The sequence below is a fragment of the Leptonotus elevatus genome, chromosome 11 (assembly GCF_054856555.1).
Source record: "Leptonotus elevatus isolate MCC_2025b chromosome 11, RoL_Lele_1.0, whole genome shotgun sequence".
In the NCBI taxonomy this organism is placed as follows: Eukaryota; Metazoa; Chordata; class Actinopteri; order Syngnathiformes; family Syngnathidae; genus Leptonotus; species Leptonotus elevatus.
Window position 1 is genome coordinate 8,875,807 of NC_141249.1, and position 17,230 is coordinate 8,893,036.

A 17,230-nucleotide genomic window follows, 5' to 3' on the forward strand; every position below is an offset into this window, starting at 1 on the left:
TTCCTCTCAATGCTCGAGGAGCGGGCTTACGCTTAACGCTGTAAAATAAATCAATGATGCATTCTTGCTTAAGTGGCTTCTTTCTTTTTTTGTGTGCTTTGAAATACTTTTTTCTTTTATTATTATTATTATTTTTTTAACTCAGGCTGTCCTTGACCTGAAGGTTGTTGCAATAATATAGGAACATATGCCGGGTCCCAGGAACATTATTGTGCATCCAGAAGCACACTTGGCAAATAATTCAATACTCTACTCATGGTTTTGCTCAAAGCAGAGAAACACGTTTAATGCTAGTGAAATATTCTGTGTGTAAATACATTTTGTTACTATTTTAGCTGCTAATGTATTTGCGTCTTTGCATATCTACAAAAGTTTATTATTAATCGTAATAGTGGTAGTAGGGCTGATTGATAATGAAAACCATATTAATCATGATTATTTTGGGAATAGTTAAAATCACGATTATTATTTATTATACTCATTATATCATTTTGGGATTAAAAAGACAATGTTTAAACATAAAACATATTAAGACAAATAAAAGCATTTGAAACACTATAATTATGTAAGTTACTTTTGGACAAATATAAAGTATACAATTAGTTATTAAAAAACAAACTCAACAACTCAAAATTAGTATAAATTATTATTATTATTTTTAATAGTATTGCAGGCCATGACAAAAGTTAATTTTAGTGTATGTCACGGGCCACAAAAAAAAATTGCGCAAATGGCCCCCCCAACCGTAGTTTGGACACCACTGCATTTTAATTGTCTTGAATTGCTTGATGTAATTAAAAATTTAAAAATAAGGAGAAAAAAAGTCAATATAAGCTACATTAAAAAAAGGCAATAAAAATACTTTGATATGCTAAATAATGCTGCCTCAGTGTCGAAAAATTCATGAAGCTGATTTTCCGCCTTTATAAATATGGCATGAAACAAGCTTTTCCTCTAATGTACTCAAAATGCAGCATTTTTATTTATTTATCACTAATTACCTGAGAATAGCTCCCCATTATTTGTTGCAATTAGCTTTTCCTTGGTGGTCACCTTGCATTAAAACGCTTTGATGACCTTTTATTTCCATCAGCTCCAAGGATGTCGGCAGGTGTTGTCAGCTTTCATATGTTAATTGTTTCACTTTGCATCATTGCACAACCTTGAGTGTGCGCTGGAGCCCTTAAACACATAAGTATCATCACGGAAAAACAATGCCCTTCCCCTCATTGTCAAATCATTCATTAAGTGGTGTCGTGTAATTGCCTCAACAGGAGGCTGCTTTTCATAAGGGTGAAATTTTCACCCATTAAATCATGGATGATAATTTCTCCAGCTTTTACACTTGTTGCGTATCTTGTCAAAAGGAGCAGATTCAAATTCACAATTGATGATGTCTATTCAACCACGGAAAACACTTTGAAATATCTGTAAACTGTCAATTTAAAGATAAGAGCAAGATACAAAACAAACATCTTTTAGATCTTTAAAATTATATTTTCTCAAGAATTTATGGGGAAAAGTACATTAAAATAATCTATTTATGGTTTTATGAATCGATATTGGGTTATGAAAAGGAAAATCGATTCAATATCGATTATTCGCTTTTTTTTTGCTTTTTTCTTTGACCCAGCCCTAGTCTCAAATACCTTGAGGACAGAGTTCGGTTTAATCATGACAAATTAATTCTGTTTGTACATTAATATGTTCATTATCAATTTATTTTTACATACTTTATTTTGACTTCCAAGCACGAGCCGGAAATACAAAATAATCGGCTAAATGGCCGATGTTTGATGATTGTTTTTACCTATATGTACTTTTACCATTCAGTTTGTTTTCAAGTAAAAATGGTTTCCTTATTTTTTACACATAAATCTTGTATCTATGGATCTTATTTTTTACAGGCAATGATTCAGTGAGCAATGCTAGTGTGATCTGGATATCACTATTTTATACACAATGTCACGGTTTGCTTAAAAAATTGAAAATAATGAAATAAAAATTGTGCAAGATATCAAACAGATATGTAATATGACAAATATTTAACTACTGGGAACACAAACACACATTTTACAAGGATTAATGTCCTTATAAATTCATTAGGTGCAAATGCCTTTAGAGAACCGCAAAAAATATTTTATGCATTATATATTTTTTTAATTAATCGTCTGATTTATCGATAATCAGTATTTTTTTTTTCTGCAAAAAATTGGTAACGGCATCCATATCAGTCAAGCCCTATATTTTATGCATAATAAAAAACATTTTGTTCATTATATATTTTTATTAATTTATGCATTATATATTTATGCATTATATACACTGTATATATTTTTAATTAATCGTCTGATTAATAATTTTTTGGTATATTTATTTTCTGCCAAAAATCTCTATTGGCATTGGCCTAAAAAAATCCATATGGGTCAGGCCCTAATAATTATTAAACATATTTTATGCATTATAAAACACATTTTATGCATTATATTTAAATATATTGGGAAAACATATTTTATGCGTTATATATTTTCTAAGTTAATTGGCCGATTTATTGATAATCAGTATTTTTTTTCAACAATCGGTAACGGCATCGACCTAAAGAAAAATTCCGTATGAGTCCAGCCCTAAACATTTATGCATAATAAAACACATTTTATGCGTTATATATTTATATTCATTTATGCATTATATATTTATGCATCATATATACTGTATGTATTCTTAATTAATCATCTGATTAATCGATTTTTGGTTTGTTTTTTTCTGCCATAAATAGATACCGGCATTGGCCTAAAAAATCCATATTATATTTTCCGCATTATAAAACACATTATACATTAACACACACACACACACACACACTCACACATATATATATATATATATATATATATATATACATATATATATATATATATATATATATATCCATCCATTTTATTAACCGCTTGTCCTCACAAGGATTGCGGGGGGTGGTGGAGCCTATCCCAGTTGGCTTCGGGCAATAGGCGGGGTACACCCTGAACTGGTTGCCAGCCAATCGCAGGGCACACAGAGACGAACAACCATCCGCACTCACAATCACACCTATGGACAATGTGGAGTGCTACATTAACCTGACATGCATGTTTTTGGAATGTGGGAGGAAACCGGAGTACCCGGAGAAAACCCACGCATGCATGGGAAGAACATGCAAATTCCACCCAGGAAGGCCAAAGCCCGGACTCGATCTCACGGGTGTTAGAAAAATTCGATTTGGCAATATATCGCGATATTACAGCGCGCAATTCTCGAATCGATTTTTAAACATACATTTTTTATGGGAATATTCAACAAAACGTCTTACTTAGGGTTAGGATTCACACATTAAGCTTGGAAGAATGCTTATATATATATAGAATATATATATATATATATATATATATATATATATATATATATATATATATATATATATATATATATATTGAACATTAAGCCTTAATATTTGATTTCAGTGCTGTTCAAACATGAAACAGACTGCAAACTGAATTTTCAGATAAATACATTTTCATACAAATCTTACAGTGTACATGTACAAGTTTACTGATTCTAAATTTGAGTAAAAAAAAATCTCAATAATCAATTTATAGATTCGTATCGGGATTAATCGGTATTGAATCGAACCGTGACCTATGAATCGTGATACGAATCGAATCGCCAGGTACTAGGCAATTCACACCCCTAATATATATATATATATATAAAATACAGAAATTCATTATATATATATATAATATCAGCCTGTAGAACTTATGAAACACAATAATGAACTCCATAATCATACAAAAGCAACGTTAAGTAAGCAATTCCTTTCAGCAATTTTTCAATCAATCGTACGCGATCTCAGTGTTCTTTCGGAGTATCAAAATGTAATCTGTTCTGCAAGGGCGGTCCCTTCTCCTCCAATAGCTCCATTTGTTGGTCTCGCCAGTCTGTGTTGACAGATGATATCTCCGAGTGGTCTTCTTAGTTTGCCAGCTCTATGTGTCACTTTCAAGTCCCATTAGGCACTGGGACACACAAGCGCACGCTCGTTTTTTTGAATTCATGTTTGTCTTACGTGAAATTGTGCATGTCAGATATGCTTAAAGTATTTTTGTCCTTTAGGTTCGGACCACAGTCAACAGGATCAAGGAGAGGAGAAGGGCGCTTAATTTTTCAGTATGTAATCCTTTTTTCTCTGTGTGTGTGTGTGTGTGTGTGTGTGTGTGTGTGTGTGTGTGTGTGTGTGTGTGTGTGTGTGTGTGTGTGTGTGTGTGTGTGTGTGTGTGTGTGTGTGTGTGTGTGTGTCCGCAAACTCAATTTTCCAATTTTCTATTTGTGGGGGAAACAAAATCCTCACTTCAACAATGCCAATGAGAGCCGGCCACAAAAGAGCCTCTTACATCTCCGATCCTCTTACTAGCCGACAGTCTATGTTAGACGCCCTTATAGATCAAACACACACCCTCTGTAATAGCCCCCCCCCCCCCATCCCCCTCTTGACACTGCCCATTGCGGCACCTTCATCCCAGCAATGTCAACCACTGTGCTGGGTTACAAGTTTCTAATCCAGGACAAGCTGTCCCCTCGCATTAAAGTGTCAGAGCAGTATTTATACCTCGTCGGGTGCTGCTGAGATTCGACCACGCGTATATGTGTGTGTATGTGTGTGCGGTACACGTGTCCGCCCAAGCAAAGCACTTTTCAGACAATTATCGGCATTTCCAAAACCTGAGCGCACACACAAATTGTGATTTGTCCCTTATTAGCGATCACATCAACTTGGGAGCTTGTGTGTGAGTGAAGGCTTTACTGTCGCTAATACTCGGTCCTGCCCCTCCCACCGCACCCTGACCCGCACATACGCAGCCACCGATACGCCCCACCTTGCGCCCATCAGGTCATTGCGAAAGGAATGAAACCATTAGAAAGTGCAGATTGATTTTGAAAATATCATGGAGCCCCCCCCAACCACCTCAGAGATTGACACTGTAAGAATGTGAGGAAATGAAATAAATAAATAGATCAGATGAGTTTGCTAGCTGGACTGGATTGGGGGGCGGGGGGGGGGGGGGGCATTGGTTCGCCTTGATATATTGGCTGCTCACGGCATCACCCCCACCCCCTCGCCATCTACTGTCATTTTTACTGCTTGCTCTTGAGGTGCTGCTTTTCCAATCTAGCCAGGTTCCGCTACTAGAATGCATTTTTTAGCCATGGCTGCCACCTGACGGTTTTTAGCTAATGCTGTTTTGTGCCATAAATCCTGTTTGAGATGGCGGATCCACCTGTCCTTTGGTTGCACAGGAGACATTTGGCTGTAGATGACCGCACATGCCCCCCTATATATCCCCTCGTTGTAAAACACAGGATTGGGTATTGTGCCGCGCGGTGTAGGATAAAAGAAGCTTTGGTGTTATTACTGCATGTATGGGGTCATTTGAAGATGAATGACACTAGTATGGGGTATAAAATGAAACGATCAAGGGGATTAGGCCAATGAGGCAATTTCTATATAATTTAGGGCTTTAAAGAAAATATAATTCCATATTCTTGATGGTTGAGGAATCGATCACATTCACGGACCCATACCAGTATGAGTCATCATCACTCCAGTAGTTAAACAGCAGAGGCTCCAGAATGGAACCTTGTGGAACACCATTTGATGCCAGTATTGACCGGCATTGACCTCCCCCTTGTATATAAACGAATTACTTTCGTCGTTTCTAGATTAAATTTTTCTTTTTTTTAAATACTCCTGGTAGTGACACTAGAGATGTACTGATCACATTTTTTTGCAACCAAGTCCGAGTTGGACTCATATGTTTCTAAGTATCTGCCGATGCAGAGTCTCGATCCAATGCATCGGCGGTGCATTGCGAAGGCAAAAAAGGTAGCGTCGGCATTTTCCGAAATATCTTAATTTTAATTCAATACTAACCTGCTAAGTCTCTTGTAAGACAGCAGTGGTTCAAATCAAGTATAAATAGTAAAAGTAAAAATATATTTACTGAGAAATTAACAGTAAAAGTTCTTAATTTTACCATAATTTCTTTGTGAATTGACAATTTTCTAAAAGTGAAAAAGCCTACAATTTCTATAATGTCCTATAGATGGTAGCATTCTTTGTATTAACATTTACTTTGAAAGGACATCTAATGATACACTGTAAGGAAAAAAAATCTTTAAAAAAAAGTTATTTTCCAGCCACTAGGGCGTCAGAAAAATACTGTGAAATAACAGAAAATTACTTTCTCATAAAAAAAAAAAAAAAAGATTTTGTATTTATTTATTTATTTTAATCTTAAATGTCGTTAGGAAAGGATATAAAATGCTCGGGTTTTCCAGAATCATTTCTTTTTAATTAATATCGGTGTTGTAGATAAATTGATATTCCAAAGTATTTCCCATATAAGATTTGGAATTGCAGTTTTTCTGAGGAAGGTTTTATATATGCTGCATTTTTTTTTTAAATCACTGACATAAATGGTTTACAAACTAGTTACCCAAATGTGCCACATTAAAAATAAATGACTTACATTTTCCATATTATTAAGCAAGTCTCAATGTTGATGCAGTATGGGGAAAAAAAGACGTTTGATTTTGCTGTGACCAATGACTTGTGAAAGGAATCATAAGATCATCGCACTGTGGAAAAAAATTGCTTGTGACTCACAGGGCAAATAGGTTTGTTTTCCGAGGTCGCTGATGAGGAGCAGGCAGTTATTTGAAGCTGCTGGTGTCGCTGGAATCCAAAGAACCTGTTCAAGCAGGATCAACATGTTATTCTCATGTCTGCAGTAAACTTGGGACTCGGTCCAATTGAATTAGTTTCGTTAGTTTTATTAGAAAAGGACGCGGTAAATGTACATCAACGACGTCTCTATTCATAAAAAAATAATTATAATGAATTCAGACTGATCCTATCGTCTTGTACCAACTTTGATTGTAGAACTGTGCCAGTTCCCGTCCGTCCAGCTCAGTCACCAGCTCTCGTCGGGTCAGTTTACCACCAGTAGCAACCTCGAGCCAGGAGGAGGCAAGCATCTTCCATAACGGCAACACCCAAGGCCAGCAGAAGGAGGAAGACAGTACCACAAGTAAGTTGTCATGGGAATAAAATCAATTTGTTACGGCAAGATCTAGTGCAGCTGTTCTTAACCCGGGTTTGATCGTTGTGTGATTTTTTTATTATTGTAATCCCTTCATACTAACTATGTCAATCAAAAAAAAAAGAAAGTGGTCAGACAAATATGTTCAGTAAGAATTGACATGTAACGGAATGTATGGTGTTCCACAGGGTACAATTCTGGGGCCTCTGGTGTTTTTCATTGTATTGGCTTTCACTGGGTTCCATCGTAAGACAACAGTTTATTTTTTATTTTTAAGTGCTCTATAAGTATAGAGTAGAGTTGAGTGATGGCATTCAGCGTCCTAACTACATGATTTGCATGAGCTATTTTGCGGAGCTATCTAGCAAAACTAAAGGAACACTGTAACGCCTGCTCAGTTCATTGGAATACTTTCCTTAAACTGCCAATTACAATTTACCAATATGTCAATATTTTAGAAATCCCACAGTCGCCAAAATGACGTTTAAATGCGACCAATTTCTCCACTGTTCAACAGCTGGCTTATCTGTGATGCATTAGGGCCATGCAGGCCCCTGTGTTGCTGTTGAGTGAAATCAGACATCAGAAATATCCGGTTCACTGTAACACTAACCAGACACACTGACATCAATCGATCTGGATGAGCTGACTTTACAATACACTTGATTGTGTAAAAATGGTGAGTTACCAGATTCAAGAAGGTAAAGTGATTCATATAAATACATTCAAATTTTATTTATATAAATCCTGGGGTGTCCAAACTTTTTTTTGCTGTGAGGGCCCACATGCAAAAAAATCGAATGACGAGAGCCACATTGAAATGTTTTGACTTTAATTTATCAAGCAGACCAAAAGCAGTCAATCAAGCAATTACCTATTGTTTATATATTAGTGTTTTGTTTTTTTAAACTCGATATGACAAATAGTTTAGGACTTTACAAGATTTTGTGACCCAAGACCCTTTAACCCACCCCAAAAAATATCTGCCCTGCATTCACAACGAAAACAGTAACTAATTTGTTAGTAGTAGATAGAGTACTAGTAGTTCAGAAAGAAAAGAGGCAGGAGCAATCTGTTGTACAATGACCTTTTTTTTTTAAATTAGAGCAGTTACTTTGGAGTCCTTCATGTGATATCTTCACAATTTAGACTTTAACACAGAGCAGGAAGTGGAGGAAACCATTTTTGCTTGTAAAAATCAATTTACCACAGTGTTATGAGGAAGTGTTACTAGTTTAGTCAGAATTTGTTCATTTGCGTCTTTGTATATTTAAATCAAAGTTATGAGGCTAACAATTAGCCATCTAAACAAAACAAGCTAGCTATCCACACAAGTATATATATATTTGTTGGACAAAATTCATATTTTTTAGCTTGTACCCAATTACGTCCAAATATGACCACCCCATACTAGTTGCTAAAAGGGTAACTTTTTGATATAGTTGTCAAACCTGAAAGCTGATCCCATGGGTTCTTGTGGATGATACATTTAAAGACAGGAGTTTGTATTTCAAAATAAAAGTCCAAAATGGGTTGTTTCTGTTTGGCCGCACCACATGAGAATTCATAAAATGGGCATCATTGGAAAAACTTACCTGTCAATGCCCCATTTACAAAAGCTATACAGTAAACAAAACAAATTCATTTGTAGAAAATGCCATTTTTAGAATATGCCACGGGCCGCTTAAAAATCGACGGCGGGCCACAAATTGCACCCTGGCCATAGTTTGGACACGTAACCTAAGTAGATATTTTAGTCAGTATCTGTGATTGCTTAGGTTCTAATAAGTATTTGCTAGGTGGTATGCTGAGAGATAAGAATACAAATGATTTTGTATTTTATTTTTGTCAACTAACTCTGATAATAAAGGATACTAGCAAATCAGGAGACCGGATTACACACAAGTACAGAGAAGAAAAAAAATACTTTTAAGGGTGATTTTGGGGTGAATGCAGATTTTACGGTATAGTAGTGCTTTTATAATCAACTCAGTTATTTGTCATATCAATATGTCAAATATTTAATGACTACATATTTCTTACTATTCCATCATGCTTAACATGAGAACCATTAATTTATCCCAAGCATTTATTTGGATGCAATTTCTGCAAGAATTGATTACGACTTTCGACGGCAATTCAGCTATTCAGGTGTGAAATTTTTATTGAACATTTATCACAACGTGTATTATTGTTTGTGACATAACCATGTGAACCATATAGTTTCACATGCTCTGTGCGCGCAGCTTTATGCAGCCCTTCATTCCGCAATACAAAGCGTTTCTATCGCAGGTGATTTGCATGGGCCTCGACACTCTTAATACCTCGCTCACTCACTCAGCGCACAGTTAGTGTCACTGCCCGTGTCACATTTATGCGAATGAGACCACCCCGAAAGCAGACAAATGAGGCCCTGCATCACAAATAATGTGTTTAATGTAACACAATCACTAAAATAAATGTTTGTCAGATGAGATTATTCAGACCATTTGCTGCTTCAATCTACTCCCGTCTCAATGTTACCGCATGCAAATTGCGTGTGCATGATTGACTGACTTTATGGCCGAGCACTCAGACATACAGTACAGTACAGACTTGCTGTATATTAAATGGAGCAAGGACACACTCATAAGTGCAGGCATGTGACAACATAAAGTACAGAAACAATAAATTAGAACTAATCGTCATACTGCTGAATGTCACATAATGAATAAAAGGCACATGTTTGATCCCTTTAAAATTTAATAAACAAATTGCATCATGTATTTTCAGTATACCTGTACATGCTGTGTTAGTAAACTGTAGATTGAAAAAAACAAAACAATTATACTTGAATTAAACTGAACAAAAAAAAAAGGTAACTGACAGAGGTACATAATAATAATAAACACTGATCAGTATCTACAAAGACAACCTGCCCTCAACTTGCTCTTATATTTTATATTACTTTATATAATTTTTCTATTTTTCTGTTTAGTGTTTGCTTACCGCATATGGTAGGGAAGACAGTGGTTGATGGTAAACATATATACGGAGGAAGCAGAAAGAAAGAAAAAGAAAAGAAGGACACGTGCAATCTGACAGAATAGGGGTTGAAGTGTTGGTGGTCGTGGTGGGTGGGTTTGAATTGAAAGGGGAAAGGTTACGTGGGTGTTTGTGTATGTGCACGAGTGTTGCATTCCTGATGAGATGGCCCCACACAATGGCTAAGTTGAAGGTTGCGAGTCCTTTTAAACAGGAATAAAAAATCTCAATGAGCAAAGAACAAGTAGTTATCTCATGGTTTTTACAAATTATTATTCAAACTCCAACCAAGGTGCGGTGGAATGCTAGTGAGCCATGAGAGATCATCGGGGGTGCAGTGGAAATGATTCAATTTCAATTCATTTGTACAAAATATTATTTCTTAATTACAAATATAGTAACCAGACAGAAAAATTAAATGGCAGAAAGTACAATTCACCTGCTACCTTTCATTTTAGCCGAATAAGTCCTAGTTTCTTGCGAGTAGCTAGACAGGTGCAGATTTCACACTAAGTCAATTTGTGAGCAAATTGAGACAAGATCATTATTTCAGTTGTCATATTTGGTGTGACATTTTTGTTGTATGGTGTGGCTTGAGATTTTTGTCATTAAAATGGGTGTCTTGGCTCAAAAGATTGGGAAACACTGCAATATTTTTTATTTATTCATTTATTTATTATATTTTCATTAAATTAAAAATTGAATTAAAATTTATTAAATTATTTTTATTTTTATTTATCAATTTAAAAATAATTGTTTAAATGTAATTTAATGAATTAAAATAATAAAAATGTAAATTCTAATTTAAATTAAATTAGGTTAAATTAAATGTTTTGCTCTTCCTAAGCTAAATACTGCAAATGTTGTAAAATGTGTGCCGTTGTTAATGCACATTTGTTAATGGTGACAGTTTGACACTAAAACTTCCAGTGAAAAATCTGAACAAATTGATTATAGTCCACTTTAGAGGTTCCAACGAAAATGGGTGGCAAAAAGGCAATTTCAATGTTATCTGAACAATACCGATCTTTGATGTCCAATTTTCCAATCATCTTTTAGGAACCATATCCCTGTCAGGACTACCAATATTTAACACACAAACCCATCCCTTTTCCCCTAATATGTTCCTTAACATCGTTTGCAAATACATATAAGGCCATTTTTTTGAGAAAGCAGTGTAGTCTGTGCGTCTTTTCCAAATACTGTACTACACACATTGTTTGCCAGCAACGCTCTCTCCTCGTATGTAACCTTCTCTGATACAATTAAACTTGTCATGCGTAGTTAGCCCTCTTCATTGACATGCAACAGGATCTCATGCGCCCCGACAATTGTGTAATGAGAGTGTCATCTGGGTACCATTTCCCTACGTGCAAGTCCTCACCAGATCAGCCATGATAAGTGCTCTGCCATAATGAAAATGTCAACTAATATTTTCAACCAGTGTGACTCGGGTAGGTTGTAATTATCCTTCTGAGGTACATTCTTGTTTATATGCACATCTCCAAGCTTTATACGCAGTGTTTGGTGATCATGTGCCACATGCATGGATCCACACTTTACTAGTGTAATTTGGTAGCTTGGTGATTTTGTGCTGCCTTCATGAGTGAAGTTCAGTGTGTTCTGTAATTCTTGATCTTGGGGTATTTTGCCGATATTTATAGAGCACTTTGGAACCCAAGGGCATCAGATACAATGAAAACAGCAGAGGCCCCAGAATAGAACCCTGTGGAACACCATATGTTATATTATACATGTGAAGTCTTCTTACACATATCCGTCAGACCACTTTCTTTCATTTCTATTGTTTTCTTTTGCTTCCTATTAGCACAAAAGCTCATGTGTTGCTGTGGAATTTACATCACATTCATTCACATCAAACCCTTTGATTATTTGGAAATAAATCATTCAAACAAGTTGGCCACATTATGCTCTGGCATTCGAAATTCATCATACCCAGTGAAACAAATGAAAGCATGAAAAATCGAGCCTCTTTGATGCTTCTTAAGTGGCTTTAAGGGAAATTGTTTATGCAAATTCAGCCATGCGCTTCAAAGCGTAAACTCAAATTTGTTGTATGCCGCTGTTCTGCATACGGACGCTTTGCTGTCACCTGCCGACCTAAGTCCCCAGAGGAGAGTCTATTCATAATTTAGAGTAACAACAGAGCAGGAGCTGTGGCATTGTCAGCTATAACAAATTGAGGTTGTGAACGCGTTGAATTTGTATCTGCTTACAGAGGCTGACTGCATTATACATACTGCAGGTGCCGCTGAGTGCGTGGTTATAGGATAGGTGATGGATGGCCAAGTTACAAGCGCTTCCATTCTTGGGTTATTCATCTACAGTATTTATGTGCTTATTTATTTATTGCTTCACCCAGAAAGACCCTCAAAACTCAGAATGGCGCACAAGGGCCTAAAGGAGGTTGAGTGTTGGCCATTATAGAAATGGATCTGAGCTCATTGAGGTCTGGAAGTCATCTCTTTCGCACATGTCGGATGTATAGTTGTCAGTGTTGACGTTCATTGGTGACGGTGGTTGTACATTTTCATGAAGGATTTTCTGGTAAAGATCAGAAGTATTCATGGTTTCATCAATCACAGCAAGACGTCCAGGTCCTGAAGAAGCTAAGCTGCCCCAGTCCGCCGCCATGTTTGACTGCTGTTATGATGCTCTTTTTATGAAATGCTTTGTTTGAGGTAACGAGACCACTTCCAAAAAGTTCAACTTTTGTCTCATCAGATCATAAGCTAGTCTTAAGAATCATTAAAAACATTTACATTACTTTTTTTTTTATATATTTTTTTTATTTAAATTTTTTATTTTATTTTATTTTTTTGCAAAACCAAGACAACTCTTTATGCTCTTTTTGGTCAGCTGTGGTTTTCTCCTTGGAACTCTGCCATGGATGTCATTTTTGTCATGTCTCTTCCTCATTGTTCCATGCAGTCAGGAAGTCCAAATATGGGCGTAGTTTATGAGCCCCTTAAATGAGGCTCTTTCACACATTTCAGGGGTCAGGTGACTAGAAATTTTTGTGTGTTGATGACAATGACATGTATGCCATTATTTATGAGTCGACAATGTGGGACTCTTTTTATGCAACTTTTCAGACTTAATTATGCTAAAAATGACCTGTGTGCTCAAATAAAATTAGCAAGATAGGGCGGATTTTATTCAAGTCACAAATCTTTATCTAAATCAGGCGGTGTGGCTCAGTGGTAGAATGGTCGTCTCCCATCTGTGAGGTTGTGGTTACGATCCTCACCCCTGGTGACCATGTCGAAGTGTCCTTGAGCAAGACACTGAACCCTTATTTGCTTCCAGTGTGTGAAGGTGAGGCTTCAATTGTGAAGCGCTTTGGGCACCATATGGTGCATTTATAAAAAGCAGCCCATTTACCATTTAAATCTATAGCTTTATTCAATGATATGTTCTATTTAAATAAGTGGTTTGAAGTTTTATGTGACATGCATACATCATGTGGTGTACCTTATAAGTGAAAGTTTCTCATTTATAATAATAATTCTTACTGATGAAATGTGCATGTAGCGCTTCTTCCAGACATATTGGTACAACTGTATGCCATACAGGGTGACATGTTTGCCGTAGAAACAGAAAATAGCACGAAAAACGCAGCAGCACAGTCAATGTATTCAAGTAAAGCATACTTAGCGAGTGAGGTGGCTTCACTTCTTGCTATGGCGAGTTAGCGCATTGTGATATATACAGTATATATATTATATATCATTTCTAAGTCTGTGTATGTTGCTTGCTGTGGTCCAAGAACTGCTCAGGGAGTTTGTATGAATGCTTATATGAAACATTTGAGGGAACATTGGTGCTTATCTCTCCCTCCCTCTTTTTTTTTTTGTACAATGTGGACTGCAAATGAAAAAGTATTTCGTAAAGTAGTGTCCAAGCAGGGGCAGCCAGGTACTTCTGTGCGAAATGTGGCAGTTTACTTTAGATGTGCTCACCATCACTCCAAGGGACATGTCAATGCTCACACAGGGCTGCTGCCTTGTATCTGTGCCTGATGCTTATCCTCGGATCACATAAGCTAGAGTGGCGTTTATTTTGATGGTGGTTCTAGCTCAGTTTCATCCGTGGGCCTCTGGAGTTCAAGTGCACACACACGCACACACACCCCCATACACACCCCCCCCCCCCACACACACACAGCTTCTCAATTATTTTCTGTTACGCCCCTCTAGGAAGAAGAAAACATTTGAACCCCCCCGCCCTCTCCAACTCTTCGCCGCGACTATAAATAGCATCATCTGTCAATATAATTGTTATAAGTACACATCTGCGTAACATTTTATCCTTGTTTAACATTAAAGAAAACAAAAAAGAAAAATGAAAGCATCAAATCAAATAACAAAAAATTCATGTTTTTTTTATTCAGTCACAGAAAAGATTAAGTGCATCAATTTGGCTGAAAGTTAATAAATAAATAAATAAATAAAGTAAGAGCGCTGCTGCCACCTACTGTAGTGTATCTGCAATTACACTTCATTGTTGTGCGCCCCCCCCCCCCCCCCAAAAAAAAATCCAATCAAAGAAATATATAACTGTAATTACACCTGAGAAATATCATTACTGACCACCTAGTACTGAAGCATCACCACTCCACTGCAACTGGCAACAGTACCACAAAACCAATATCACCCTCTTGCTACTCCATTCCCCAGAGCTGTTTTCCATCATATGCATCTCAACAGCCCGTGGCAACGACACGCTGGCAGCTTACGATGAGCCAAAGTGGGGAAGAGAAAGAGAGGGGGTAAAGAGGGGTGAATCGGGCCGTAGATCAGGGCAGAGAGGATGGCGGCACGGCCAGTAGGTGACAAGGGAATAACATCCCTTTCTCCTCAATCGACAGGGACCATAACTCCTGTCTCTCCAGGGACAGATTGAGAAAGGCAATAGCCCTAGGGGCTGTGAAGCTCGGATGCTTAGGAGAATTGAAAGTAAAAAAAAAAAAGAAGATGTTTGCTGAGCCACTGCTACTTGTTCAGTCAGAAATTTCATAAGGCCTTTTTCTAACACTTTTTTTCAGTGACAGATCCAAGTGGATTATTGTCCATATATATATATATATATATATATATATATATATATATATATATATATATATATATATATATATATATATATATATATATATATTATCCATTCATACATTTTCAGAACTACTTATCCACATGAACTCGGACACTAATTATCCTAGGTTTTTAAAAAGCACATTCTTCAAATATTACCTCATTATGTTTTCACAAGATTGTTTTTATATCAATCTATTCCATATACCACTCTAGAATCCCTGACCATCCTATTGCCAATCAATCATAGAGCCAGCACATAAGGACAGGACAGGCAACCATTCACAGTTTTTTTTTTTTACATTTTCGGGCGATATTGCATCTCAAATTAAAACACTTTAACATACCTCTTCACTTAAACATATAAAAATGTTCTATTTTAAATATTGCCCTGGTCCCAAGAACACATTTTTACGTTTTTATGGTATATGTATATATATATATATTTTATGCTAGAGCATACAGAAGGCTTTGATGCAGTCTCTGAACTGAAGAGAATGCTTAAAGCAATGCTGTTGTTACAAAAAAATGGCCAGCAGGTGGCAGCAGAGTATAAGGGATCAACCAAGGCCATGTTGCAAAAAAGCTCTTTTCCCCAGTGTTTTAAACAGATTTGTGAATAATTATGAAACTTATCTATATTCTAATGCTAATTCCTGCAAAACGGAAACAGATACAAATATACTTTTTTTTCTGATGAAAGAAGAGACTCTAATCTTTCTTTGCTTTGCATGTTTTTATAGCAATATTCTGTGGGCCTTGCAAAGTCAGTCAAAATCCAGTAAAACAGCCGGGAACAAAGGGGGTTGCTTCAGTGAAAATGGCTGCGAGTGAATGAGTTAAGGAAATCAGATTATCTGGAACAAAAAATAACATAGTCAGCAAGGGTTTCCAAATTTGATATTTACTCTTTTCAGTTCGGGTGGGAGGGGTAGAAAGTATGTGACAGTTATTGATTTTATAGCCCGATCAAACCGCGAGTACAATATGCGGGGGTGCCGCTGCCATAACCTTCCGTACTGCTTAACCTGGACCAATGTCTAATAGCAGGCCTAGGCATAAAATGGTCTGCGGGCCACATCTGGCCCATCCACAGTCAGTCCTCATGAGGTACAAAATGAAATGAAAAAAAAAAAGTTTGACGCTTACATTTTTAGAATTTAGAATTTTTATTTTAAAAGCATCTCTCCTCTTGTCGCCATAGGGAATAATGCTAATGTTGTTTTGCATGTTTGTGTACATGCATGTGTGTGGGCGGTACAAGCAATCAAGTGCAGTGTGTTAAAGAGATGACTGACTGTCTTCATCTTAGCAACATTTTTTTTTCATTTACTGCATGGTAGAGGGAAGAGGGGGAATCATTATCATATTTTGGGGGCCCAAGGCGAACCCAGTCACGGGGCCCTCCACAACCTTCTACTGCAAAGATTTTGAATATTAATGTTTCTCATCAACCAAAAAATGTGAATTTGACAAAACAGTTTTATTTCCTGAGCTAGATAAACTCCTTAAAATCCTCAAGTGTTTTCAGTGGCTAAGGCATAAAAAGAACAACAACCCTGAATTTGGAATACTTTATGAAATGGTAACTGCAGGCTAAGCTTTAAAATGTCACATTGTTTGTCACATGCTGTCATAAGATAAAACATAAATATGAAGCTTTGTGATTGTTTTCCCTTTTTATCTAATTGACAACAACATTTTGGGCATGTACCTTTACAAAGTTATTAATGTTTTGATTGACACCATCAAGAAATATTGAGTTGACAATATGTCAGAGATTGCATGTGTTCCCTATATTGGTCACTAATAAATAATAATGGTATGAATATAGTCCAATTTCCACCTCAGTAGTCAACTTGCTAGTATTGTAATATACAAAAGTAGAGTAGTAGAGCAGAGTATACAAAAAACATTCTTATAGGTATTGGTTTGGTTTTCATGGAAAATAAAACAGTA

General features: G+C 36.5%; 1 protein-coding gene across 2 annotated transcripts in view; it reads left to right on the forward strand.

The window, feature by feature from the left end:
• Window positions 1-17,230, forward strand: part of LOC147165729 (adhesion G protein-coupled receptor D2) — an 85,221-nt gene that overhangs the window by 40,181 nt on the left and 27,810 nt on the right. For both annotated transcript variants that reach the window (XM_086088930.1, XM_086088931.1), the window contains exons 21-22: window positions 4,150-4,203; window positions 6,977-7,124. In XM_086088930.1, coding sequence (XP_085945056.1) covers window positions 4,150-4,203; window positions 6,977-7,124 — 202 coding nt within the window. The remainder of the gene's footprint in view (window positions 1-4,149; window positions 4,204-6,976; window positions 7,125-17,230) is intronic.